The 27641-nt window shown below is 54.9% G+C and overlaps 1 protein-coding gene across 1 annotated transcript; it reads left to right on the top strand.

Annotated features, from left to right (window-relative positions):
* On the top strand, positions 1–27593 carry LOC132582339 (B-cadherin-like). The gene is given in 17 exon segments (XM_060253873.1): positions 1–63; positions 200–317; positions 5662–5873; positions 7705–7851; positions 8253–8355; positions 8358–8407; positions 8606–8750; positions 10418–10593; positions 11479–11607; positions 12488–12673; positions 13958–14202; positions 18308–18450; positions 20037–20261; positions 21840–22058; positions 22477–22607; positions 25597–25743; positions 26836–27593. Coding segments are annotated over 17 exon segments (2649 nt in total). The 3' UTR covers positions 27046–27593.
* Positions 27594–27641: the final 48 nt, after the last annotated feature.

Consider the following 27641-nt stretch of genomic DNA (forward strand, 5'->3'; position numbering starts at 1 on the left):
ATGGGGCTGCAGCAGCGAAGGCGCCGCGCGCTCCTCGCCCCCCTCTTCCTTCTTGTGCTCCAGGTGAGCGCCGCGGGGCCGAGGCCAGAAGCCCGACGGGTTCCTCGACGGGCGGCGGGTCTCCCCTTGGTCTGCGGGCCTGGGGCTGGAGTCGCCGGAGGGGCGCCTGACTTCTCTCTCTGTCTCTCCCCCGCCTCAGGTGGCGGCTGCGGTGCGCGGGACCCTCTCGCCCCCCTGTGCGACCGGCTTCGCGGCGGGCTGCTGCACCTTCGAGGTGGCGGGCGGCGACCTTTCTCCGGGCCAGGTCTTGGGCCAAGGTAAGCCGCGGGAGGGGGGCCGTCGGGTTGGCCCCCGCGTGGAGCTACGTAGGCAGCCCAGGGTCGCTCTCTGCCGCCTTGTGGGGCCCGAGGCCTCGCTCCCTCACGGTCAGGGGGGCGCCGGCGACCCTCCCGCCCTGAGCGCCAGGAAAGCCACGACGGAGGCCAGAACCGGGTCTCCCCGGGGACTCTGCCTCCCGGCTGGCTCTTGCCCAGCGCCCGTCGGACTTCGGGGCATGCGGGCCCACGCGGGGGGGGGGGGGGGCGCCTGCCTTGGTTGTCTCGCCTCCTCAGCCTTGGCTGGCGGGAATGGCCTTTGTGGCCCCAGCAAGGAGGATGGCACCTGTTGGGGGGGGCGGGGGAGAGGGCGCCGGCTTTCCTCCAACCCTCTGGAGGGCCCTGTGCTGTGCGTGGGGCCTGGCCTGGCATCGGAATGGGCAGCCTGCCCCCTGAGACGGCGGCATTGTGTGCAGAACAGAGGCCGGCCTGTTCCTGGAATCTGCTGCCCTGTGCTGTGCCAGTTGCTGAAGGCTTTGGGGTGGAGAGCCGAGGCTGCCCGCCCTTCAGAGGAATGCCCCCCTCCCCTGGCCTGACCGGGCACCCTGCTGGGCCCAGGAAGTGGCTCGGAGGATGCGGCTGCCCTTGTTTGGCCAGGCAATGACCTGCCGCCCCCAGCCCCTTCCCCCCTCCAGGCCGGGCCTCTCGAGCCAGAGGGGGGGTGTGAAGTGCCCCACAGGAGGCCCCAAGAGGAAGGGGGCTGGCTTGGGCCCCCAGAGAGGGCCAGCGCCCGGGCTCTTGCGGCAGAGGCCTTTCTGGAGTTCACACCCCACTCTCTAAAGGGGCTCCTGGGGGTGGGGCGGGGTTGCCTTGGGGAGTCTGGACTAACCTGCAAAGGATGTTTCAAGTTCTCATAAGGGCCCCCAAATTAAAAACATGGTAGTTATAGACAAAAAAGGACCACATCTGACCTGGTGTGTTCTTTTTTTGTGTGCATTTGTCACTTTGATGATTTTATGAGGCTTCAGAAAGGCATTTATATGCTTTTGTAATAAGCATGTGTAGTTTTGTCTGTTATGTTCTTAAGTTTTGGTTCTTGCTAGAACTTTAAACTTCCTTTGGAGGTTTTTGCTCAGTTGATGTCGCTTCTTCCCCCTTCTGTGTTTGGTCAGGGGTCTGGACTGGCCACTGGGCTTCCTTGGGAGCCCTCTGGCGCTGAGGGCAGTCCCCAGGGTCAGTTGGCATCTGGCTGCCTGGCAACCTGGCAGTGCCAGCTGGCTGCCTACTGGTGGTGGTGGAGCTGCTGGGACCAGAATTCTGTGCTGTCTCCTGAGCTGCTTAAGGGTTGCAGGAGGCACGTGCTCCTGCCCCCCCCCAACTACACACATCTCTTGCTCCACGGGACTCTGAGCAGTGGAGGAGGGGTCTTTGAGAGAAGAGGCCCAGCCCATAAGTCACATTCTGGGCTCAGAAAGGGGAGGGACAGAGGAGATTGCACCCCCAAATGGGGGGGGGCTGTTTTGCTCTTGCCTCGCCTGGGTTGGAGTGGCCCTCCAGGGCCTAGGCACATGGGGAGGTCAACAGCTGACATCCCAGCTCTAGCTGAGGATGAATTGCTCCAGGAGCTGTGCGTTCACGAGCAAAAGGGCCCTATCTGGATGAGACATGGTGGAACAACTTGGGGTGCTCTTTGGAAGCTTCTGGTACCCACAAAAGTGCTGCTTGCTTGTGCACCCGGGTCCCTCAGACCATTAAGGGGAGGGAGGCAGTTGTGAGGGCAGCCTTGGTCCCCCCCCCACAGAGTCAGGGAGGGGGGGAGAGGAAGCTTTTTCCAGTAATGGCTGCTGCACTGAGCTCCGCTAATGGCTGTGGCACTTAGAAGATCCCATTAAGTGATGAGCAGTCAGGGGCGGCTTTGACCTCAGCACCTGGCTGGCTGGCTTGGTGGAGGGGCAGCCTTGATGGAAGGAAGCCTGGGTGATGGAGGGGGGGTTGTAACTCTGCAGCCGTAGGCCCTGCTAGCGGGGGGGGGGGGGCAACAGGAGCTGCTAGGGACACCTTGCTTGGGGAAAGGGAGCCCTCAGCACCCCCGCCTCCCCCCCCCCCCCCCGCAGCACAGAGTCCTCTCTGGCTTGGTTGCTGACCCCTGTGTGGTGGGCTGGGAATCCCTTGTGTTTGGGATGCGTTGCCAAATAAGTGCCTGGATTTTGGAACAAAACTCCTGAAGCCTCAACAGGGAAGTTCTCTTCTGGCATCTCAGCCCCCCCCCTTTCCCCTTGGAATCCCTCCCCCTCCTGATGACCACTGTAGCTACGCTGAGCTCTTTCTGTCTGCTCTCCCTGCTGGACTGTTGCCAAAAGACGAATTTGTGATGGAATTCCATGGAGTGTTTGCATGCCAGGCGTTCTAGGGGATTGCTGCTTATTTGGTGTTTTTGAGTGGTTGTTTTAGAGGAGACTCCTCTGCCCCGTCAAGTCGTACCTTTCTTGCTCACCTGTCAGGAGGTGGTGTAGATGGCGGCTCAAAGGTCAAGCACTCCAGTCTGTTGGAGATGGAGTCTCTCAAATGCTGCTTATCCCAGAGGGGGCCCCTGAAGGTAGCTGGTCCTCATGATCCGAAAGCAGAGGGGGGGGGGGGGAGGCCTGTGTTACAGGCCGGGGCCTGAAAGGAGCCGATTGCAGGTGTTGGGGGGGGTCTTGGTTCAGGCTGAAATAGCAACAGGCTTTGTGGACCAGGAGCCCAGTTCCTCCCTCCGCTGGCAGAGAAGGGTCGTGCTCTGGGGCTGGGCTCCCTATGAAGCATTCCTTTCCCTGCTCCCAGCCCTCTTGGATGCCAGCCTTGACTGGAGGGGACTTCCTGCCACAGGCCAGGAGGCTTCTAGAACTCGGAAGCCACGGCCCTGAGAACAGGGAGTGGAAACAGCCCTGCTGATTCACTGGGAGCCTGCAGAAAGGGCCTCTTAATGGCATGCAGTTTCTGAGTAGGGCGGGGGTGAAGGTCTGGCAGCAAGTGTTTGGGGGGTCCTCTCTGGGGGCTTTTGGGCCAGGTGGAAGCAGGAGGGGCCACAGCTCCATGTCTTGGCTGGACTTTCTCCAGGTGGGAAGGAATAAGCCACCTTATGATCTTGTAATACTTGCTCTTGGGGGGGGGGGTAGAAGTTGCTCAGAGAAGTTGCTGGAACTAACGTGGCTGGTGGCCCAGTTTTTAAAAAATTGGTGCGTGCATATGTGTATACCTGGAAGTCATGCCTGACTTCTGGCGGCCGCTAGTGGGGCTTGGACATTTCAGAAAGGTGGGTTGCTATTGCCTGCCTCTGCCTCCCGGCCTTGGTATTCCTTGGAGGTTTCCCCTTCGAGTACTTGCCAGAGTCAGCCCTGCTTCGCTTCTGAGGTCTGACAAGATTGGGTGTGGCTGAGCTTATTATCCAGGCTGGGGCAGCCCTGTCTTTCACAGAGTCCTGCACTTGAATCGCCAGCTTCCTTCAAGATCCTGGTTGTGTCTCTTATAGCCTGGGGGGGCCTCTTGGATTCCTGAAAGGTCCCCTTCTGTTCCCCCCCAACACGGGATCATCTGGAATGGCTGTATGCAGAGACAACATGCAGCGGATGGTGGGACCACTGTTCTGGGGGGGGTGGTAGCATCATGAAATCTGCTTCCTCCCCCACTTGCTACATTCCTCTCTAATCTGAGGTTGGTGAAAACAACTCTTGAGGGGGGGGGTGTTGTGTGAAACAGCAAATGAGCAGAGCTTCTGGTTCGTGCTGCTCCTTGTACCGATGCAGGCGTCTTTTGGCTTTGTGGGTTGGCTCCTGTGAGTGCAGACACTGCATCCTTCTAAATGACCTTTTAAAAACAATGGTGATCCCCCCCCCCACCGTGTGGGTTGAGTGGGGTCCCAAAAGCAGGTTCCTGAAGGAAGGCAGAGCATGAAGGCAGGAAGGGCTGCACCAGGGCTTAGTTCGTGTGGCTCCTTCTTCCACTCCTGGGGAAATGTTGGTTGCCACTTTGGGGTCTGGAGGCAGTTTCTCTCCAGGCCAGGCATCCTGGAGGGTTTTTGCCGTCTTCTGGGTGTGGAGCCCGCAGGGGTCACTGGGGGTGTCTGTGTGTTTTCTGAATGTCCTGCCTGCCTTGTGCAGGGGGTTGAACTAGATGACCCTGGGGGTCCCTTCCAACTCTAGGATTCTAAGAGTGAAGCAGACGAGGCGGGGCTGGCTTGGATGGGCTGCAAGCACGAGCCCCCGAAGATTGTCAGCTCTGTGTCTGTTGTGTTTGGGACTTTTGTGCCTGCCTCAGATTGGCCAGAGACATGCAGCTGGATGCTCCTTTTCTTCATGTTGTGTGAGGTGTGTCTGTCTTTGCTTCCTTTCGTAAGTCAGGCAGCTGCTGTCCTCAACCTGCCTGTGCCTGGAATATGTTTCCTTCATTTGTTCCCTCCTTTTCTCCCCACTGGGCCCCTAGAGCACTTTCTGTTCTCCATTTTGGCCTCCCCACAGCCTGTGAGGTAGGCTGGCTGAGGGGGGGGGGCAGTTCCAAGGTCACCCAGCAAGCTTCCATGGCGGACTGATGACTCGAACTCAGGCCTCCCAGATCTTAGTATTGCATTAACTGCTGAGCCATGCTTGGTCTCTGTTGGCTGCTTGTTCTCCACTGTCTGTTGTGGGGTGGGCAGCTTCCATGCATTCAACAAGGTCAGGACAGGGAGGGAGGGAGGAGCATGTGCAGTTGGTTCTGGCTTTGGAAAAAGAGAAGACTTTCAGCAGCAGAACCCCCAGAGTGGGGGGGGGGAGGAAGCCCCCCAGCTTGGACTGAGTAGGGCCTGGCCTGCCCCCCCTCCAGAGGAGCAAAGCTGCCTGAGGCCGGGTTCCCCTCCCCGCTGGGCGAGCAGTTCAAGGGCTCCCTTACTGATGACCTGCTGACCCCCCCCCCAGCCTGGAAAGGGCAAACAAAGCCCTCCCCCTGCCAGATGCGATCTGCCTTCCCAGGGTGGGCGAGGGCTGCAAAGGCTTCCCCCGAGGATCCCTTATCAGAGGCGCATTCCAATCTCCCTTCTCCAACCTCCGGCCCCTCAATTAGGGGACTTGTTCACACTTGAGCTGAGGTGGGTCGGAGGATGGCTTGTCTAGATAACAACTGCGGAGGCTCAGGAGGGCTCCGATGAAATGGACTTTGAGCTGCAGCCAGCCTCTGGCAAAACCAAGCACTGTCTAGTTAAGGTGTGGGGGGGGGAAACAACACGACTCCCTCCTTGGGGATCAGACGTAAGTGGTTGTTTGGAGCTGTTCCCCGCCAGGCTTGGATCCGGGCCTTGCGTTAATGAGGGCCCCTGCTCTTCCTCCCCTCCCCCCAGTTCAGTTTGAAGACTGCACGGGATGGAAGCTGGCACGCTACAGCACCGAGGACGCCAACTTCAGGGTGCTGGCGGATGGCACAGTCCTGGTGAGGCACCGCACGCAGCTGCGTGGAGAGGCGAGGACTTTCGTGGTGCAGGCCTGGGATTCCACCGGCACCAAATCCTCAGCCGTGGTGACCGTGCGGAACAAAGGCCGTCATTCTCCACAGGTAATGTGCAGAGAGCACCTGGCGGGCCTGCGGGGAGCGTGGGCGCCATGGCAACCTTTGTGCCGCAGTAGGCTGTTGTGGTGGGAAGGATGCCAATGGAGCGGGCTGTTCCCCCGCAGGTAGGAAACACCTCTCCAGGGAGGGGCTCCCTCTGCCCAAGGCCTGAGGGAGAGTTCTTCCTGGGGCAGAAATAGCTCTGGGTTCCCCAGCCATGGAAACGGGGCTCTTGCGCACAGCTAGCTGCTGGGAGTTCCTTCAGGGATGCCCTGTGAGGAGGGCCTGGCACCACAGCACACAGAAGGGCAGCCTGGCTCCTCAACAGTGCCAGACATTCTCAAGGGAATCTCTGCTGTGCAGACTTCCAGCTCTCGTTCCAGCCTTGCGTCTGGTTCTAAGCGAACACCAGCCTGGCAAATGTATGAATTGGCATTGCGTTCAGCTGCTCTTGCCGGCTGCTACAGACCTCTGGGCCATCAAATTAAAATGCATTACAAGGCCAGTTTTTAGAATACTAGAGAAGAAAAAAGAAGATATTGGATTTATATCCTGCCCTATACTCTGAATCTCAGTCTCAGAGTGGTCACAATCTCCTTTTATCTCCCCCACCCCACCCCCAACAGACACCCTATGAGGTGGATGGGGCTGAGAGAGCTCTCCCAGAAGCTGCCCTTTCTTTCAAGGACAACCTCTGCCAGAGCTGTGGCTGACCCAAGGCCGTTCCAGCAGCTGCAAGTGGAGGAGTGGGGAATCAAACCTAGTTCTCTCAGATAAGAGTCCGCACACTTCACCACTACACCAAACAAAACTGGACACTCTGGAGGCTTCCTGGTCATAACTCCCCACGCCCTCCACCGAGAATCTGTCCTGTTATCAGTGCCCTCTTTTTGTTTGGGTTTTCAAGACAGACTACAGTTGCTCCTTCTCCTCCTCCTCCTCCCATCCAAATCCCCAATGTAAGGCTTCCTGATTGTGAGGGAATTCTCAGGTTCTGCCTCCTCCCCCCACCCCAGGCCCTGTCTTTGTCCCCAAACGCAGCCCCTGCACGCCCCCCCCCCCCCACATTCCTGGCACTTGAATATGTCCAAACCTGCCAATTTCAAAGGTGGCTCTGGGACTCGTGGGTGGGAATCTGAGCCCTGGGGGTGGGAGGGGGTTTTGTGGCAGCTTTGCCCAGGCTCTCAGCATTGGAAGCTTCAGACACACCCCGAGGGGTTTCTGGCCTGTGGAAGAAGCAGCCCTCTCTGCAGGTGGGTTGGGGGGTGTTTTGGCAGCAGCTGCTGCATTTGCTGCTTGTGGCTTTGGCATGAGGAAACTGGGAATTACAGGCCCCTTTTGTTATGGGCTCAGCAGCACTGGGCCGAGAACGGCTGGCGGGGCTGTTGCTTAAACCAGCTCCTGACAATTTGCAGAGAACAAAGCAAGAGTCAAGTGGCACCTTCAAGGCCAACCAAGTTTGATTCAGAATGGAAGGTTTCGTGTGCTAGAAGCACACTTCTAGCACACAAATCAAACTTCGCTGGTCTTAAAGGTGCCACTTGACTCTTGCTTTGTTCTGCTGCTTCAGCCCAACACGGCTGCCAACCTGGATCTATCTACATTTTGCAGAGAGTTTCCAAGAGGGGCTGCATAGGAGAGGTCAGGGGGCAGTCACTAAGGATTGGGAGGACTTCACAGGTCTTGTGCTCCCTCCTGCCCTGGCTGAGGATTGCACGCTGCTCTCTTTCCCCCTTTCAGGCAACTGTGTGCTCAGCAGGACCCCGGTTGCAGCTGTAGCCAGGGGAGCCATTCCTTTAAGTTTCTTGTCCACATGGAAAATTCTGCTCTGTTGCAGGAGGAGTCTGGTCCTGCCAACCAAGTGGAGGTGCAAAGGTTTCCAGGGCCCAGGTCTGGCCTGAAGCGGCAGAAGAGGGATTGGGTGATTCCACCCATCAAAGTCCCTGAAAACGAGAGGGGCCCCTTCCCCAAGAAGCTGGTCCAGGTGAAGCAGTGTCTTGAAAGGCTCAAGTCTGGGGGGGCGGTGCTGCTTGCGGGCTGCAGGTCACCCTGGGATGGGTGGGGCAAAAGGCCAGGCCCACTTTTTCTGCTGCAGGAGCTCCCATAGGAGATGGGTCTGACCAAGGCCACTTCTTGGCATTCTGCAACCGGTCACTCTTTTTGCAAAGGGGAGCGGGGTTGTGGCTTGGTGGCAGAGCCCCTGCTTGGCCTACAAACTTCCTGGTCCTTACCATCCCATTTACAAGGAGCTTCAGGGGCCCAGAGAAGCCTCTTCCTAGCAGAGCCTCTGGAGGATGTGGGGCACGGAGAGAAGACAGCCCCGTGTGCCCAAAGGCGATCCCTGCCTGGTTAGCAGCAGCTCCCCTCTTTGTTTCTTGGCTTCAGATCCAATCCAACAGGAACAAAATAACCAAGATCTTCTACAGCATTACTGGGCAGGGAGCAGACATGCCCCCTGAGGGCGTCTTTACCATTGAGAAGGAGTCGGGTTGATGGAAGTGACGCAGCCATTGGACAGAGAGGCAACTGCAAAGTACCTTGTAAGCGACTGCTTCCTAGTCGGGGTCTCTTGCGGGGCTGAAGAGCCAGGGGCCTGGGGAGCGGCAGGCTGGGGGTGGGGGCGCTTTTCACCTGGGACCGAGTTGAGGAGGAGGAGCTCTGTCCCACACCGAGGGGATGGAGGAAAGGCGTCTGATGAGGGGCTCAAGCTCTTTCCATGCTGACTTCCTTCCCTGCAGCTTCTTTCGCATGCCGTGTCTGAAAACGGGAAGCCTGTAGAGGAACCGATGGATATAATAATCACAGTTACTGACCAAAATGACAACAAGCCCGTGTTCACCCAGGAGGTCTTCCGAGGGTCTGTCATGGAAGGAGCAACACCGGGTAAGGGGAACGGTGGACTTAGAGTGGGGAGAAAGAGGAGATGGGGAGAAAGTTGCTGTAGTTTGGTGTAGTGGTTAAGTGTGCGGACTCTTATCTGGGAGAACCGGGTTTGATTCCCCACTCCTTCACTTGCAGCTGCTGGAATGGTCTTGAGTCAGCCATAGCCCTCTTATCTGGGAGAACCGGGTTTGATTCCCCACTCCTCCACTTGCAGCTGCTAGAATGGCCTTGGGTCAGCCAGAGCTCTCTTATCTGGGAGAACCGGGTTTGATTCCCCACTCCTCCACTTGCAGCTGCTGGAATGGCCCTGGGTCAGCCAGAGCTCTCATAGGAGTCATCCTCGAAAGGGCAGCTTTTGTCAGAGCTCTCTCAGCCCCACCCACCGCACAGGGAATCTGTTGTGGGGGGAGAAGATATAGGAGATTGTAAGACGCTCTGAGACTCTGAAGATTCAGAGTGGAGGACAGGATTCAAATCCAATGTCGTCATCATTTTCTTTGAGAAGCAGGGAGAGAGAATAGAAAGACCTTCCCCTCATTCTGTGTCTCTTCAAAACTCTGTTAGAACTTAGTTCCTGATGTGCTTTGAAGGGTGTTGCTTAAGTGTGTGCCATGCTTACAACTGGGTTGCTACGAGGTGGATTGTTCCACCCTATCCATGCTTCCAGGTAAGTGAAGATACTGCTCCATCTCAGCTACGTGGAGTACACGCTGGAGGAGGTCTGTTCCTAGAGGTGGCTATGGCAAGACGCCTTCTAGAAGAAGAAGAAGAAGACTGCAGATTTATACCCCGCCCTTCTCTCTGAATCAGAGTCTCAGAATGGCTTACAGTCTCCTTTCCCTTCCTCCCCCACAGACACCCTGTGAGGTGGGTGGGGCTGGAGAGGGCTCTCACAGCAGCTGCCCTTTCAAGGACAACCTCTGCCAGAGCTCTGGCTGACCCAAGGCCATTCTAGCAGGTGCAAGTGAAGGAGTGGGGAATCAAACCTGGTTCTCCCAGATGAGAGAGCTCTGTCTGACCCAAGGCCATTCCAGCAGCTGCAAGTGGAGGAGTGGGGAATCAAACCCAGTTCTCCCAGATAAGAGAGCTCTGGCTGACCCAAGGCCATTCCAGCAGCTGCAAGTGGAGGAGGGGGGAATCAAACCCGGTTCTCCCAGATGAGAGACCGTGCACTTAACCACTGCACCAAACTGGCTCCATCCTGCTTCATGGTAGCTGTGGAGCTTTCCTCCAGCTATTCTTCTGTGTCCCACAGCCAAGGGATTGCTGAAGGTTTCACATGTTCTATCTGGTCTGCTAAGTGTGGGGAGGAGGAGGAGGAAGCCCAGAGACAGCTGAAAAAAATTCCCTTTGGGTCTTGGTCAGGAAGCTAATCACACGGCAGTCCAATATTTGGAATAGGAAAGCAGAAAGCGAAGGGGACCAGCAAGAACATGGCTTCTGCTTCTCTGTTCTTGGGAGCAGCCGTCCCTCAAGACAGAGCACAACTGTTGCTTGCAGAAGACCCCCGGCTCAGTCACCAGCATCTCCAGTTGAAAGTCCTCTGCTGGCTGGCAGGGTTGGGCGACCTGTCAGTTGTCTCCAAAGCCACTGCTGGTGACAGCAGGCAGGGCAGGCTAGCTGGACTGGGCCTGTGTCACCTGTCGCCTTCCTCTCTCCACCGCCAGGGACCTCCGTGATGCAAGTCTCTGCCACGGATGCTGACGATGCCCTGGACTCCTACAACGGGGTGGTGGCCTACTCCATCCTGAGCCAAATGCCAGGGGAGCCCGAGAAGCAGATGTTTGCCATCAACAGGGAGACTGGGGCCATCAGCGTGATTGCCAGTGGCTTGGACAGAGAGGTGAGGTGCCTGGGGAACGGAGGGTCTGGACTCCATGGTGATGGATGATGGCACTGATTCTGCCCGGGTACAGTCTCTTACCAGGCCTTGCATCCTCTGGCCACCCTCTCTGGCCATTCTGTTACATTCCAAGTGCAAACGGCTACTCATGGGGCACGTTCTCTTCCCCTGGGAGTCCCTGCCTTCGGAGCCGTCTGCTGCCCTCTCCCTGTTGCCTTTGCCAGGCTCACAAGAAGGGCATTTGGCTCAACAAGCGCTTGAGTCTGTTGAGAGGCGGCTTGTGCTGAAGGGCGCTTGCTTATATCAAGCCCTGAATCTCGTCTAGTGGCTGCGGGGTGAGCGTGTGTCTAAACTGCTGGTTTATCACAAGCTGCTCCAAACCACAGGGAGAAGCAGGAGAGAAATGTTTAATAAACAGCTGACCCAGTTGTGATGGAGAAGTGTCCCTGCGGTGCCAGCTGGTTCCCAAATCCTGGGTGTAGCTGCTGCGTGCCGGCTTCAGGACGCAAGGCACACCTTCCTGCTGGAGCAGGTCTGGGGCTCAGGCCTAGAGGGTCTGATGGACATGCAGAAGATGCAGGGTCCAGCTCTGGAGGCCTCTCCTTTAAGGACTGCATCACTGACGATGGAGGGGAAGGAGCTCTGCTGGGGAGCCTTTTCTCAGCAGAGGAGAGAAGACCACGAGTCAGGAGGAAGCAGCTCTGTGTGTGTGTGTGTGTGTGTGTGTGTGTTCCCAGCCACTTCACATTAAAGAGGCCTGCGAGTCTGCTTTGTATTTGAGGGGCAGGTGGGAGGCCTGGTGCTGATGGGTGGGTGGATTCCCTGTGAAATGGGCATGTCTGCCTGCTTGCTGGTAGAGCTAACGGGAGCGTCTTCCTCTTCCAGAGAGTGCAGGCGTACACGCTCATCTTGCAAGCCGCTGACTTGGATGGCAAAGGCCTGACCACCACGGCATCCGCAGTGATCGAAATTGCCGATGCAAATGACAACGCCCCCCAGTTCAGCCCCCCAACGGTAATGGACAGCCTCCTTGGGGGAGGGGCATCTGCTTCCAAAGAGGATCGCCATGGGCTGTCTCCACAAAGGAGCTGGAGGGGAGGGGGGATCAGTAGCTGGGGTCTTTCTAGGCTGAAGTCCTCATCCAGGCTGCAGGTGCCCTCTGTCCGTTAAGGCCCAGGTGGGCTGCTAAGGCCCTGGGGGTTTTGTAGCCAAGTGGAGGGAAGGTGGACTGGATGGGGCAAGGGCCTGGGGGTGTCAAGAGCAGGGAAGTAAGAAGTTATCTCCCCCCCAAGAAAAAATAACCTTTCTTCATGTCCCCAGCTGAGCACAATCCTGGCCCCATGTGCTGGTGCTGATGGCTGATTGCTGACTCTGTGGGAGATGGGTCTTGACCAGGGATGGCTACACTGGTGTCGAGCAAGAGCCACACAGAATAAATGTCAGATGTTTGAGAGCCACAAGACACGGACATCAGAGGAAGGAAGGAAGGAAGGAAGGAAGGAAGGAAGGAAGGAAGGAAGGAAGGAAGGAAGGAAGGAAGGAAGGAAGGAAGGAAAAATAGATGGGGAGGGAGGGAGAAGTAGAAAGTAAACAACTTTAATTGCATTATCTAAGCCACCAGCTGGCTTGGCTTGGAGAAGTGATTTAAAGAGAGAAATGCCTTTTCCACATGGGCTGAATGTGGGGGGGCCTTCGAGAGCCACACAATATGTGTGAAAGAGCCACGTGTGGCTCCCGAGCCGCAGTTTGGCCACCCCTGGTCTTGACTGCTGTTGAAGAGCGCTTCTTGCAGGCTCATGACTGCTCTTGGTCTTCTGTCTCAGCTGGATGCTGCACTGTGTACAGCAGGTAAACATTAAAACAAACGCCTCTGGGGTAATTGCGCTCTTTGCAGTACACGGCAGAGGTGGCAGAGAACGAAGCCGGCCTGGAGGTCGTACGGCTGTCTGTGACGGACATGGATGAGGCCAGCTCAGCTGCGTGGCGCGCCAAGTACAAGATCGTGCGTGGCAACGAGGGGGGCTTCTTCCGAGTATCCACCGACTTGGAGAGCAATGAAGGCATCGTGGAAACAGCCAAAGTAGGCGTTGAGCTTGCATCTGCTCTTCTGGGAGGGCCAAGGGAGGTGCGGGCCTTGAGGTGGCAAACTCTGCAACCAGGAAACGTTTCTCCCTGGTGCAAGCTGGAAGACAACAGCCCTCAGTGGGGGAGTCTGGCTGCGGAGGCACCAAGTAGTATATGCCACAATAACACACAGTGAGGAATCATAGAATCACAGAGTTGGAAGGGACCTCCAGGGTCATCTAGTCCAACCCCCTGCACAATGCAGGAAACTCACAAACCCCTCCCCCTAAATTCACAGGATCCTCATTGCTGTCAGATGGCCATCGAGCCTCTGTTGAAAAACCTCCAAGGAAGGAGAGCCCACCACCTCCCGAGGAGATGCCCTGCTTTCTTTTTGGCTTGTGAATAACATCCTCTCTGACACCTTTGGCTGTCTTGTTGGTCTCTCAGGTGCTGCGGAACTTGAACACAGCACTTCTACCGAAGACTGATATGGCTGCCCTCCCAAGATAGAGGAGTGGCTGTCCATTAAGGATATCCTCCCTGTAGAAAAGCAGTACCTGCTGCAGCCCCACTTTCAAAAATCACACTTTTAAAAATCTGTCGAACTGGGAATTTGAGTACCAGTTGGTTTTGTGTCCTATTCATTTGTATAAAGAAGAGCTCCCTCCTTAAAGTGCTCCCTCATCAGTTGATGCAGTTGTACCAGTTTGGGAGCTTCTAACAGCTGCCATTTCTCATTCCATCTTGTGAAGTCCTCATAATTCTCCAGCTCTGTCCCCCCAGCTACAGGGGCACCTTGGCACACTCTGCCGCCAGCCGGCCTTGAGGCTGGTTGCAAGCAAACCCCTTCAATTGACCAAGCAGGTTGGGGGTGGGGGAGTGGCTGCCGCTGCTCCTGGTTACTCAGCAAATGACCTGGTTGCCCTTTGCGTGTTGGGGAAAAGGTAGGCAATTACTGAAAGAGCGGCCCTCCTTTTTTTAATGCAGTCGCTGAGGCTATATCCTGGATCTTGAGCGTGTTCTCTTAGCCAAACAGAATATCTTTTAATGACTGTATTGCTGAGAGAGGTCAGCTCATAGCATAGAGCTGAGGTAACTGGAATGCAGTGGTTTATGATGAGAATAGGGGTGGAGTGGGGGGGGCTGTTAGCATCTAAGTTCAGGCAGCAAAGCAATTTCCTGAGCCATAAAGGATGCTGCCCCAGCCTGCAGCAGCCTCTCCTGTTTACCTTTGGAGTCCAGCGGCGGCCAAGTTGGAGCCTCGCCTCTGACGTTTGCTTCTTCCTTTCCTCCCCAGGGCTTGGATTTTGAAGCAAGCAACCAGTTCGTGCTGCAGATTGCAGTGACCAATGAAGTCCCCTTTGCTGTGAAGTTGGCCACGTCCACAGCCACGGTGACTGTCCATGTGAGGGACGTGAACGAGGCACCTGCCTTTGACCCTCTGGTCAAGATGGCCGACGTTTTGGAGGATGTCCCTCTCGGGCACAGAGTCACGGTGTACACAGCCCGGGACCCAGATAGGATGCAGTCCCAGAAAATCAAGTAAGCCATTCAGCTGCTGTTACAGGCACGTTAACACAACAGGCTGCTATCTGGAAGTGAAAGGGTTGGGCTGCTTCTACACACGGATTTCCCCCCATGTCGAATGCAGGAGGCTTCTAGATTAAAGGGGAGAGTCCACGAGACAGCTTGCTCCTTTGGGAGCAGGACTTGTGTGGTTCCCAGGTTTTAAAGGAGAATTTAAGAACAACAACCTTATTTTGATTCCATTCAAAGGGGACCCAAGGGGAGAAGTCACTTATGGATGCTCTACTTAACAGGGGTGTCAAACTTATTTCTTATGAGGGCCGGATCAGTCATAAGTGAGACTTTGTTGGGCCGGGCTGTGTGTGTCATCAAATATAATGCCAGGCAACAGAGATATAAACTTTATACTGGACATAGACAAACACAAAGATTTTTTTAAAGCACAAAATAAAACATTAGCACTCGGTCTTAAAGGTGCTTTCTTTATATCTCTCCCGTGCAATCCAGGGAACTGGGCAAAGGATACTCTGGCGCTTTCCTTCCTTTCGCAGGGGACCAGGAGGGGGAGGAGCTTCAGCCAATGGAAGAAAGAGAGGCTTGGCTCAGTAACTCTGCTGTGTGACTGAGAGCCTGGCAAGAAAGCTCTCCTCCCCCAAGGGAGGAGCCTCAGCCAATGGAGAAAACAGAGGTTTTGCTCTGTATCTCCTGTGCGATTGAGCAAGCCTTGCAAAACAAGCTGTGATGCAGAAGGAAGCAAGAGAGAGGGAGAAGGAAGCAGGTGATAGCCAGTTGTTCAGGGGCCTGATAGGAGCCCTCCGGGGGCCTGATTCAGCCCCTGGGCCGCATGTTTGACACCCCTGCTCTACCAGTTGCTCTGTCAGGGAGGGAAGAGGGAGTGAAGTTCAGCCTTCACAGTGGCCTGGGGCAACTTTCTGTCCCTCCCCTCTCCCTGCCTTCGGACCCTTAAAAGTGTCTTTGTGCTTTCCCTGCTGGACACTGTAGCAGGCTCAGCAGCGGAGGGGGGAATTGGGCCATGAAGGGTTCTTGTGTGATCAATGTCTGCAGTCTTGCCTAGGTGCATTGGAGTTGAAGGGGGGGAGCGGCATTGATTGAGACACAGGGCCCGTGGATGCGCTGCCTCTGTGGGGAGACACCCTTGATGGAGAGGGGGGCCATGACTGTGGCACCTTTAAGACTCACAGGTCTTTATTCTGGCATTAGCTCCCATGGACTAGAACTTGCTTCTTTAGATGCATCTCGTGGGCAGCCGTATGTGCCAGGCTGTGCAGAGAAATTATAAACAGCAGGGTGAAGGGGGCAGGAAACAGAGGGTGGAACATAATTACATGAAGTTCAAATACAGTCGCTCAGTTTTGCTTAGCTAGTTAATGCTCGAGATGACTGGAGAAGCCCTGGGTCCTTGTTAATTAAGACTTTGGAGATGTTATCAGACTTCTTGATGAATTCTAATTAGCAGGCTTCAACCTGGAGCTTCCTTTGGAAGTTCTCTGGCTGGATGGAGAGTGGTGGCTTGCAGGTTAGCAGTAGCGTCTCCTGAGGGATTTACACTGCACATTTCTTGGGATTAAAGTAACCAAGCGGCAGACCAGACGGTCAAGTCCAGACTAGTTCTGAGAAATGGCCAAGTACAAACAGTGCTCAGAAGAGAATGGAATGCCAATGGCTGTTCAGTTTCCAGCTCAAACCACTCCAAAGCATCGTGGGTGATGTAGTGCACATCCTGTGCAGTGACAGCTCTCTTGGGGGGGGGGGCGCTCAGTGGTAGCACATCTACTTCATGCACAGAAGGTCCCCCCAGTTCAGTCCTCTGGCAGGTGAGGGGGAAGGCCCCTGCTTGAGCCCCTGGGCCTCTGCTGCCCAGTGGGGTGGGCAAGACCGACCCTGAGAGGCGGAGGGTCTGAGGCACTATAAGGCAGTGTCTTTGGGTGGCTTAGAGACAGGCCCCCCCATCCAAAATGATAACAGTAATGGGCTGCCTAGCAGACAAAAACAGAGACCAGCTCAGGCTCTAACTCCATCCCAGTCTCCATCCAGGCCCTGCTCTTTCAGGACCTAATCTTGGCCACTCACTCATCTGCTCCTCTAACGAGAAGAAGCAGCCGCCAAAGGAGGGGCAGGTGGGGCGGCCTCTAAGCAAAAGGTTCAGTCAGGCCAAATCTGACAAAAGGCAGCCTTCCTTCTTAGCCTCCTAGACGGGAGGCCCCTGACCTTGTTTCTGGGACTTGAGAGCCCTTGAGTGGGCCCCACTGCCACATGGCTGCCATGGGGTGCTGCTGGAGCCGGTCACAATACCTCCAGGGGTTCCAAGCCCCAAGGGATGCAGCTCTTTCCAAACAGGGGCTCAGTGGAAGCACAGAGGAGGGGCTTCCTCAGCTCTTCTGAAGTGCCTCTCCAGTGAAGGGGAAGGCAGGACTAGCTCTTTCTCTCTCTCTCTTTCTCTTTCTTTCTCTCTCTCTCTTTCTCTTTCTTTCTCTCTCTCTCTTTCTCTTTCTTTCTTTCTCTTTCTCTCTCTCTCTCTTTCTCTTTCTCGCTCTCTCTTTCTCTCTCTCTCTCTCTCTTTCTTTCTCTCTTTCTCTTTCTCTCTTTCTCTCTCAAATTTGCATCCTACCCTTCCCTTTGCTGGCGAGGAGGGGGGAGCAAGGGTGGACATCACTCACGGTGGTGCCCATGAAGACTGCCGGGCATCCCTGTCCTTGCCCATGGCGGTTTGCGCCAGCTCTTTTAACTGGGTCCCTCTTCAGCTTCTTCAGCCACCCTGAGCCTGCTTCGGCAGGGAGGGCTGGATATAAATCCAATAAAGAACATCACTTCAAATTAAATGGGGCCAAGTGGCCGTCCTGGCTGAGTGGGACAGACAGCCTTCTAAATGCAGCCCCAGGGCCTGGTTTGGGGGCTGCACAACTCCCCCCCCACCCCACATCTGGGCTGCCTTTCAACGCTTGGAGCTACAGCCTAATGGATGGCAGGCAGGGCTCTGAAGGTGCTGATTGGAGAGGTGTAAAAGGATCTCCCTTAATGGACTGGCTGAGAAAGCGCAAATGCCGCCCGCAGCAAGTGTCTCACAATGTAGAGTTTCACTGCAGGCCGCTCCACCTGTAGCTGATGGAGGAGCTGGTTAAAGGGGAGTGGTATCTGAGCCTACTTCCTCTGTGGCCACTCAGCCGGGAAGGAATGTGGGCGGGGCCTTCAGGAAGGATCTGGGAGCCCTCCAAGACTGAGGACCTTGATAAGGGGGGGGAGAGGGGGAGAGATCACCTTCGCAGAAAGAAAGCAATGGTTGTGAAATGGGGGAGGGGATAGAGCTGAACTAAGCCAGCCTCAGGATATTCTTAGAGAAAGACATTATTTAGCAGAGCAAGAAATGAGCAGATATGTAGAGATCATGTGTGTGTTTAAAAGAATTTGATTGCTTTACTTAACAACTACAAGGGAAGGATAAACTGGGAAGAAAAATAACAGACACTCACTTCCTACATCTTTACAGTTAGAGAGCAGAACTAGGAATGGCTTCTCTTCTTTAAACTATGACAAAGGGAGGAAGGCTAACAAAAACAAGGTTAACTGTATAATTACTGAAGTGTTGCAAACTTGCTAATCCCAGCAGCCAGGCAGGCCAGCCGCCCGGGGGGAAGGGGTCCCTCCGTCCTCTGCATCCCCCTCCCTGGACAGACCTTGAGGTGCCCTTGGTGGCTGGGGCAGACGGTTGGCCTCGAGCCCTGGGGGCGTAGCCTGTCCTAGAAGCGTGGGGCAGCATCCTAGAGAGCTTCCGATGGCAGCTCTGTGTGCGCCAAAAATTCTGGGGAAACATTTTTGTGTGATTAAAATGCTTCTGCCCTAACTTTCCTCATGGCTCAAAGGGGCAGGGAAGAGGAGGCCGGCATGTTGGGTGAAGAGAAAGAGGAGCTGCCCCCCAAACTCCCCTCCCCTTGCCTTTTAACAGGGGACAAGAAGCTCCGGAGGGCTGTGCCTGGTCTCTTCAGCATGTGCCTTCCAGCCTGAATTTGTGCTTCTGGCTGCGGGAGAAGGGGGGGGAAGTGCCCTTCTCCCTCCTCTGCTCTTGGCTGGGGCTGAAGTGTGCCCCTTCCTTTCTACCTTCCAGGTACTTCATGGAGTATGACCCGGCTGGCTGGTTGGCCATCCACCCGGAGAGTGGCCTCATCACAACCAGGGCGGCCTTGGACCGGGAGGCCTACCTCGTGAAGAACAACACCTACGAGGCCCTAGTGCTGGCTGTGGATGATGGTAGGGGCTGGGTGGGGGGATGCTGCTCTTCGCAGGGGAGGGAATCAAAAGCCTCATTGTTGGGCAGAGCAGCAGCCTGATCGTCACTGCCCGTGTGAGGGGCACATGCTGCCTTGCAGGCTGTCACGAGAAACCGCGTTCCAGTCTGATTAAGAGGGGGAGATGAATTTCCTTCCGCCCTGCCTCTCTGTATCTCTTGAAGAACATTCCGGGTGGCAGAGATGGGCCTCACTGAGGAAAGAACTGCAGGGTTGCCAGAGGAAGGGGGGAAAGCTTGGTGGCAGCCCCCCATTTGACGTCCACTGGACAGAACAGGATAGAGACGAGAAGCAGGCTGAGCCCTTGGATTGTGTATGGCAGTAACGAGGGAAGCAAAGTTCAGCCAACTTCTCAGCATTGTGTCTGTTCTGGAGACAGCTAGCTTGGTGTAGTGGTGAAGTGTGTAGACTCTTATCTGGGAGAACCAGGTTTGATTCCCCACTCCTCCACTTACAGCTGCTGGAATTGTCTTGGGTCAGCCATAGCTATCGCAGGAGTTGTCCTTGAAAGGGCAGCTGCTGTGAGAGCCCTCTCAGCACCCACCTCACAGGGTGTCTATTGTGGGGGAAGAAGATAAAGGAGATTGTAAAGCCAGTTTGGTGTAGTGGTTAAGTGTGCAGACTCTTATCTGGGAGAACCGGGTTTGATTCCCCGCTCTTCCACTTGCAGCTGCTGGATTGACCTTGGGTCAGCCATAGCTATCACAGGAGTTGTCCTTGAAAGGCAGCTTCTGGGCCCCAACCACCTCATGGAGGGGGGGGGGGGTCTGTTGTGGGGGAAGAAGATAAAGGAGATTGTAAGCCGGTCTGAGACTCTGAGATTCAAATCTGGGGTATAAATCTGGGGTATAAATCCTATATCTTCTTCTCTTATACTTCAAAGCAAAAAGCACATCTGAGCATGTTAGTCAGAGCATTAATGTCCACCTTTAAGTGGCTTTTACTTAACTAATAAGTCATGCACAGTTTGGGTTCTCAAAATATAATTTACAGAAACATAGCGCTGACATGAGCTGGCACTCTTTGCACATGTGTGCATTTCTTTCTCAACTCTTTGGTTGTGCTTGGAGTGTGTAGCGTTTTCAAAGATTTCAGGTTTTCACGGCTGTAACATCATTAGGGTTTGTAGAATCTTTCGGGCTCAAGTGCCGTGTTCTACTGGAGAAAGTTTTCCTTCCAGACGTTTCATTCTCGGCTGTGGAGAACATCCTCAGTGGCGTTGCAGCCGGAGCAGGCGCTCTGACCTTCTTGGCTGCTGTGCAATGCTTGGCTGCTCTCAATGCACAGCAGCCAAGAAGGTCAGAGCGCCTGCTCCGGCTGCAACGCCACTGAGGATGTTCTCAGCTGAGAACGAAACGTCTGGAAGGAAAACTTTCTCCAGTAGAACACGGCACTTGAGCCCGAAAGATACTACAAACCCTAATGTGTAGGGCTGGGGCAGAGGGTCTGGGTGTGGAGGGGGGTATAACCCTGCAGGATGTAGGGCTGCCCTTGGAGTTCAGGCAATCCCGCTTTCCCCCTCCATTCTCTCTCTCTTTCCCCCCAAAGGCAGCCCTGCAGCCACTGGGACGGGCACCCTCCGGCTGACTCTGCAGGACGTGAACGACAACAGTCCCGAGCTCGACCACCAAGAGGTCACAGTCTGCAACAGCGAGCCTGAGACGCAGCATCTACCCATCCTGGACAAGGACCTGCCCCCCAACACCTTCCCCTTCCGCGCAAAGCTCACCAACCACTCGGAGGAAAACTGGGCGGTGGAGATGGATGCCAGAGGTGAGCACTGCCTGCCCGTTGTCCTCGGGGGGGATGTGCCAAGCCAGGGGTGGCTCCTCTCTGCCGGCAGCGCAGTGTCCCTTCTGCACATGGGCAGGGTTCTGCCCTCCTTGTTCCTCTGGTTGCCCTCTGGAGGCCTTGGCAATTACTTGTCTCTCATGGAAGAACATTGTCTCAGCATTAGGAAGAACTTTCTGACCGTTAGAGCGATTCCTCAGTGGAACAGGCTTCCTCCTTGGAGGGTGGTGGGCTCTCCTTCCTTGGAGGTTTTTAAACAGAGGCTAGATGGCCATCTGACAGCAATGCAGATCCTGTGAATTTAGGGGAAGGTATTTGTGAGTTTCCTGCATTGTGCAGGGGGTTGGACTGGATGACCCTAGAGGTCCCTTCCAACTCTGATTCTATGTTTAGTCTGGAGAGGAGGCAGCTGAGAGGTGATAGGATCACCATCTTCAAGTACTTCAAGGGCTGTCATATAGAGGATGGTGTGGAATTGTTTTCTGTGGCCCCAGAAGGTAGAGCCAGAACCTCTGGGTTGAAATTAAATCAAAAGAGTTTCCGGCTTAACATTAGGAAGAACTTCCTGACCGTTAGCGTGATTCCTCAGTGGAACAGGCTTCCTCCTTGGGAGGTGGTGGGCTCTTCTTCCTTGGAAGTTTTTAAACAGAGGCTAGATGGCCACCTGACAGCAAAGAAGATTCTGTGAATTTGGGGGGATGTGAGTTTCCTGCATTGTGCAAGGGGTTGGACTTGATGACCCTAGAGGTCCCTTCCAACTCTCTGATTCTGTGGTTCTCCCCAGTGGGAACCCAAAGCAACTCACGTCCTTCCCCTTGCCTCTGTTTTATCCCCACAACAACCCTGTGAGGTGGGCCAGGCTGAGAGTGTGTGGCCGGCCCAAGGCCACCCAGAGAGCTTCCAGGGCGGAGTCGGGAGTCAGGCCTGGGTTGAAGGTTTATTGGGTTTATATCCTGCCCTCCCCGCTGAAGCAGCCCCTAATCTGACGCTGTAACCACGACACCTTTTGGCTCTCTTAGTGTGAAGGATGTACATATCTGCACATCCCTTATTTTATTTCATTTTAATGGTTTTAACTGTTTAAATTTAATTGTCTTATGATGTGATTTTAACTATTATGTTGTAATCCGCCCTGAGCCCGACCTGGGAAAGGGGGGGCTAGAAATGAGCAAAAATAAAAACAAATAACTCAATGGAGCCTTCTGTCCCTCTTGTGGGCTCCCTGAGCGGAGCTGTCGAGCCTCTGGATGCTTTCCCTTAGTTTCCACGTGTCTTCCTGGCTGCTGCTGGGTTGCCTCTCCCAGATGGGCCTGCCTGGAATGGGAACTTTGGTGCTGCTTTCCAAGGGTGCTCTTTCCCAGAGGCGCTGAGCACAGCTGTTTCAGCGGCAGCATCTTCACGCAGTTCTTGGCCGCACCCCAGAGCGAAGGCCAGCAAGCCTCCGTGTGACACGGACAGGGTGGGGTGGGGGGATCTGGCCTGACCACTACCTGCAGTCCAGGGTCTCTGTCTGTGGCGGTTCTCTCCTCCCTGACGCCAAGTCCCCCGCTGTGCTTGCAGGGGAAGTGGCGATGCTGCGGCTGCTGCGGCCCTTGCAGGAGGACACCTACAACGTTTACCTCCAGCTCTTTGACAACCAGGGCAAGGGCCAGGTGACGGTCCTCCGAGCCACCGTCTGTGAGTGCACGGGCCCAGTGGATCGGTGCCCGGAGAGGCGGATGGCAGCCATTGGGGCTCCGGCCATCCTGGCGATCCTGGGGGCCATTTTGACTCTGCTGAGTGAGTGTTCCGGAGCCTGTCCTGCTTTGGGGGAGGCATGGCAGGGGGCAGCTGGGGGGGTCTAGTCAGGCAGGAGAGCCAAGCTGTGTGTTAACATGGCTGCGCGGTGGATGATGGGAAGGCCCCAGAGGCTGATGGGTGCCTCTTCCAAATGGCTGCCCCTCCTTTCCCCTTCAACAATGATGTCTAGAAACGTGGGTCCTCTCTGGTGTTCCGCGTTGCTAGACTACTACATGGAGTTATGGAGACTCGAGAGCGTTGGGGCAGATAATTTCTTTCCTGAGAAGGGGAAGCCAGCGCTGTCAGTCAGTCTCGAGGGCCCTGGGTGTTCCTGGCAAGACTTGGGCTGCCCTCGTCTGCGCTCCGTGCCTGGTTGGCTGCCACCCCTTGAGCCTCCCTTCTCACTGGTCTCTCCCAGTCCTCCTGCTGCTGCTGCTGCTCCTTGTGCGGAAGAGGAAGGCGGTGAAGGAGCCGCTGCTGCTGCCGGAAGAAGACACTCGGGACAACATCTTCTACTACGGCGAAGAGGGAGGAGGGGAGGAAGACCAGGTGGGTGCTGCCGGCTCTCGGTGGTGAAGGACTCTGCTGCCCTCCACTGTTCCCTGCAGAAGGGGCCCCGGAGGGAGAGGGATCTCTTCTGCACCCTCCCCAGGTGCCTGCCTTGTTTTCCCTCCCCCCCCTCCATGGCATTGAGCTATCCAGAAAGTGGAGAGGGTAGCAAGTTTGGTGAAGTGTGTGGACTCTTATCAGGGAGAACCGGGTTTAATTCCCCACTACTCCACTTGCAGCTGCTGGAATGACCTTGGGTCAGCCATAGCTCTGGCAGAGGTTGTCCTTGAAAGGGCAGGTGCTATGAGAGCCCTCTCCAGCCCCACCCACCTCCCAGGGTGTCTGTTGTCGGGGAAGAAGATAAAGGAGATTGTAAAGCCAGTTTGGTGTAGTGGTTAAGTGTGTGGCTTCTTATCTGGGAAAACCGGGTTTGATTCCCCGCTCCTCCACTTGCACCTGCTGGAATGGCCTTGGGTCAGCCATAGCTCTTGCAAGAGATGTCCTTGAATGGGCAGCTTCTCTGAGAGCTTTCTCAGCCCCACCCACCTCACAGGGTGTCTGTTGTGCGGGAGGAAGGGAAAGGAGATTGTGAGCTGCTCTGAGACTCTGAGTGGAGGGTGGGATATATATAAGAGAGCCAGTTTGGTGTAGTGGTTAAGTGTGCGGACTCTAATCTGGGAGAACCAGGTGTGATTCCCCACTCCTCCACTTGCATCTGCTGGGATGGCCTTGGGTCAGCCGTAGCTCTGTCAGAGGTTGTCCTTGAAAGGGCAGCTGCTGTGAGAGCCCTCTCCAGCCCCACCCACCTCACAGGGTGTCTGTTGTGGGGGGAGAAGATAAAGCAGATTGTAAGTCGCTCTGGGTCTCTGATTCAGAGAGAAGGGCGGGGTATAAATCTGGAATTCTTCCTCTGCTCTCTTGGACTTGATTCTCACCAACAGGGAAGGACTGGTTGATGAGGTGGAAGTAGCGGGCACCCTGGATAGTAGTAGTGACCATGTGTTTTTGGAATTTACAGCCTTGGAGAAGGGGAAAGCTGTACATAGTCAGATATATAGGTTGGACTTCAGGAAAGAAATTTTGACAGACTTAAAAGTTAGGCTGGGTAGAATCCCATGGCCAGAAATACTTAAGGAGAAGGGAGTACAAGAGGGGTGCGAGTTTCTTAAAAGCGAAATATTGAAGGCACAATCACAAACTATGAGAAAGAAAAATGGGAGGGGCCTGAAGAAGCCAAGGTGGCTCCATAAACAGCTTTCTAAAGACCTGAGAAATAAAAAAGACTCATTTAGGAAACGGAAGGAGGGCCTTAGAACCAAGGATGAATATAAACAAATCACCAGTGCTTGTAGAGAGTATGAGCTTAGGCTAATGAGAGTTGCTAAAAACAACAAAAAAGGGTTCTTTTCTTATGTTCAAAGTAAGAAAAAGGACCTGGTAGGTCCATTGCAAGGGCAGGAAACTGAAATTGTAACAGGTGATGAAGAGAGGGCAGAACTGCTCAATCCCTACTTTTCCTCAGTCTTTTGCAAGGAAAATGGTGCTCAACATGGCAAATACAGAACACAGGATGAAGGAAGGAAGTTTCAGCCTAGGTTCGGCACTGGGATAATGCATAACACAGTTTCTTTAAATGAAACTTAAGAACTTGTAGATGTAATTTCAAAGCCTCTGGCTGTTATTTTTGAGAATTCATGGAGAACAGATGAAGTGCCAGAAGCTTGGAGGCGGGCAAATGTTGTCCCCATCTTTAAGAAGGGGGAAAAGGAAGGTCCGGGCACCTACCAACCTTTCAGCTTGTCATCTCTGCTGTTAGGTGGATCTATAACTGGTAGACAGATTGCACCCAGAGAGTGCTTGTGAATAGTTCCTCATCCTCTTGGAGAGGAGTGACAAGCGGAACGCCTCAAGGATCTGTTCAGGGACCTGTTTTGTTTAATATCTTCATAAATAATTTCAATGAAGGAATAGAGGGAATGCTTATTAAATTTGCAGATGATACTAAATTGGGAGGGGCATCAAATATCATAGAAGACAGAGTCAGAATACAGGATGATCTTGACCAGCTGGAAAACTGGGCTAAAACAAATGAATTTTAATAGGGATAAATGGTAAAGTTCTACATTTAGATAAGAAAAATCAAATGCATAATTATAGGATAGGTGAGACTTGTCTTGGCAGTAGTATGTATGAAAAGGATGTAGGTGTCTTGGTGGAACATAACTGAACATGAGTCAGCAGTATGATGTGGTAGTTCAAAAGGCAAATGCAATTTTGGGCTGTATCAACAGAAGTGAAGTGATGCTCAGGTTAGGCCTCACTTCATTCTAGCCTAGAGTCTTGTGTTCAGCTTTGGGCACCACAATTTAAGAAGGATCTAGACAAGCTGGAATGTGTCCAGAGGTGGGCAATGAAGATGGTGAGGGGTCTGGAGACCAAGTCCTATGAAGAAAGGAGCTTAAGGCTAAACTTTACAAAGAACTTCCTGACAGTTAGAGCAGTTCCTGAGTGGAACAGGCTTCCTCGGGAGGTGGTGGGCTCTCCTTCTTTGAAAATGTTAAACAGTGGCTACATTGGCATCTGACAGCAATGCTGATCCTGTGAACTTAGGGGGAGGTATTTGCGAGTTTCCTGCATTGTGCAGGGGGTTGGACTAGATGACCCTGGAGGTTCCTTCCCACTCTGCCCCGTGCCATTTCCTTTGGCTTTGCTGGTTGTGAGATGGTCCAGAAGGGGTTCAGGCCTGCAGGTTTTGCCCCTCCCTCTCCACAGTCTCTGGATTCCTTTCCCAAATTGTTTTGTCCCTTGCTCTGCAATGCAGCTGCTTCCTCTTGTGCCGTGCTGAGCTTTGGGCTGTGCTGGAGGGCAAGCCGGCCTGCCGTGGAGCAGCTCTGCTACCCCCCACCTCGATGAGGCTGGGCTAGTCTTGTGGGTCCAAAAAGGGCAGGTTCTGACCACTGCAATCCTCTCCCACCTCCCCCCAAAAAAGGACTACGACCTCAGCCAGCTGCATCGAGGCCTGGATGCCCGCCCAGAAGTCATCCTCCGGAATGACGTCGTGCCCACCCTCCTGCCAGCTCCACAGTACCACCCGCGCCCCACAAACCCCGACGAAATTGGCAATTTCATCCATGAGGTAAGGTGGTAATCAGCACAGGGCCCAAACCACCTGTGTGCTGAGGCGGGGCCCATTTTTGCTCTGCTGTCTGCCATCCTGGGACTGTCGCTTGAGCCAGCTGGAAATTCTCTCCACCTGACTTTACAGCCCTGGCAGAAGGAGGGGTGGGGTCAGTAGAGGGGGGGTGGTTCCATTCTCTCTCACTTGCATTACAGGCTGCCCAGAGAAACCCAAGTACAAATAATAAGCAAGACTGGATGGAAGTGGTGGGCTGGCTGCTGGGAGGACTGGTGGCAGGAAAGAGTTCCGTTTGATGGGAGGGGGGATTCCTCCAAGAGCCGTGGGGAAGGGGGGGCCTTGCCAAAGCTGTCTCCTGGCCCCAAGCAAGGCGTGCCCTCCTCCTCTGCCTCCAGAGGGGCCTGGTCCACACAGGAGTGGCCGGCCTTTCTCTTGCTTCTGTTGGCTGGCACCAATGTCCCCTCTAAGCTGCAGAGTCTTGTGAGCAAAAATTCTACTTTGTGAGCTACTGTATAAACTAGTATGCTCTAGGGCAGGGGTGGCCAACGGTAGCTCTCCAGATGTTTTTTGCCTACAACTCCCATCAGCCCCAGCCAGCATGGCCAGTGGCTGGGGCTGGTGGGAGTTGTAGGCAAAAAAACATCTGGAGAGCTACTGTTGGCCACCTCTGCTCTGGGGTCATCCTTCCTGAGCTAAGACAAAAATGTGTGAGCTGGAGGCTAAAAATCTGTGAGCTAGCTCCCGCTAACTCAGCTGAGAGGGAACGCTGGCTGGCACCCAGCTTCACTCTTGAAGGGGCCCTTCTCATTCTGCCCACATGATCGCTTGCTTGAGGAGCTCAGCTGGGGTGTCTGTAGCCCCCTAGATAAATGGGGGTCCAAGCTTCTTGGGCTCTGGGAACTGAAAGGCCTCATGGCTTGAGGGGGGAGTCTGGGGGCAGGCAGGGGATGGACTGCCCCAGACAGGGCAGGCCCTGGCTGTGCTGTCTGGGCTTGAAGATCTCCTTGGAAGCTCCTGCCCACTTCCCCGCCACCCCCTCCCCCGCATTCAGTGGGAAGCGGTGCTAACGTGGGGCTTCCTTTGCTCCTGCAGAACCTGAAGGCGGCAGACATGGACCCCACGGCGCCCCCCTACGACTCCTTGCTTGTCTTTGACTTTGAGGGCAGCGGCTCAGAGGCCGGCTCCCTCAGCTCCATCGAATCCTCCAGCTCGGATCGGGACCAAGACTACGACTACTTGAACGAGTGGGGCAGCCGGTTCAAGAAGCTGGCTGACATGTACGGGGGAGGAGTGGATGACTGAGGTGGGCGCACGGATCCTGCGCGGAAGAGGCCGAAGGGGCCTGCCGGTTCTCCACTACCACCTTAAGGCCAGAGTGCCCTTTAGCAGCCAGGATTGTGCGGCTGCTCTATGCCAAATGTTCTGCCCCTCCGCCTGCTGTGGCTTCCCAGGAGTGCAGCGCTTGCCTCCTTCCTCCTCCTCCTCCCTCTGAGCTGCCTTCATTCCCTGCCCAAGTGCCTCTGGAGAGACCCCCACCCCTGGCCGAGGCAGCCCCCCAAGAGACTCGGCCTGGTTCTTGCCGCCTGTGTTGAGCCAACAGCTCTGTGCTGGGATGAAATTGGAGGGGAGGGGGAGACTGTCCTGTCCTGCCAAGAATCCTCTAGCAGTTCCTCCCTCTCCCCCATTGCTCAGCCCCACACGTGCTGGCAGCGCTCCTGGAAACAGTTTGCCTCTTTTATAAATGTTCATAGGTTTCTTGTTTTTGTACTGTGCGGGAAGTAGACTGGGTCATAAGCTGAAGAACGGGACAATCAGGGTGTAAAGATGTAATAAAGTTTTTCCTTTTTTAATTTTGGGATGGGGCATGTGCTTGTCTATGTGGAGCAGGCCTAGGCTGG

The sequence above is a fragment of the Heteronotia binoei genome, chromosome 14 (genome assembly GCF_032191835.1).
Source record: "Heteronotia binoei isolate CCM8104 ecotype False Entrance Well chromosome 14, APGP_CSIRO_Hbin_v1, whole genome shotgun sequence".
NCBI lineage: Eukaryota > Metazoa > Chordata > Lepidosauria > Squamata > Gekkonidae > Heteronotia > Heteronotia binoei.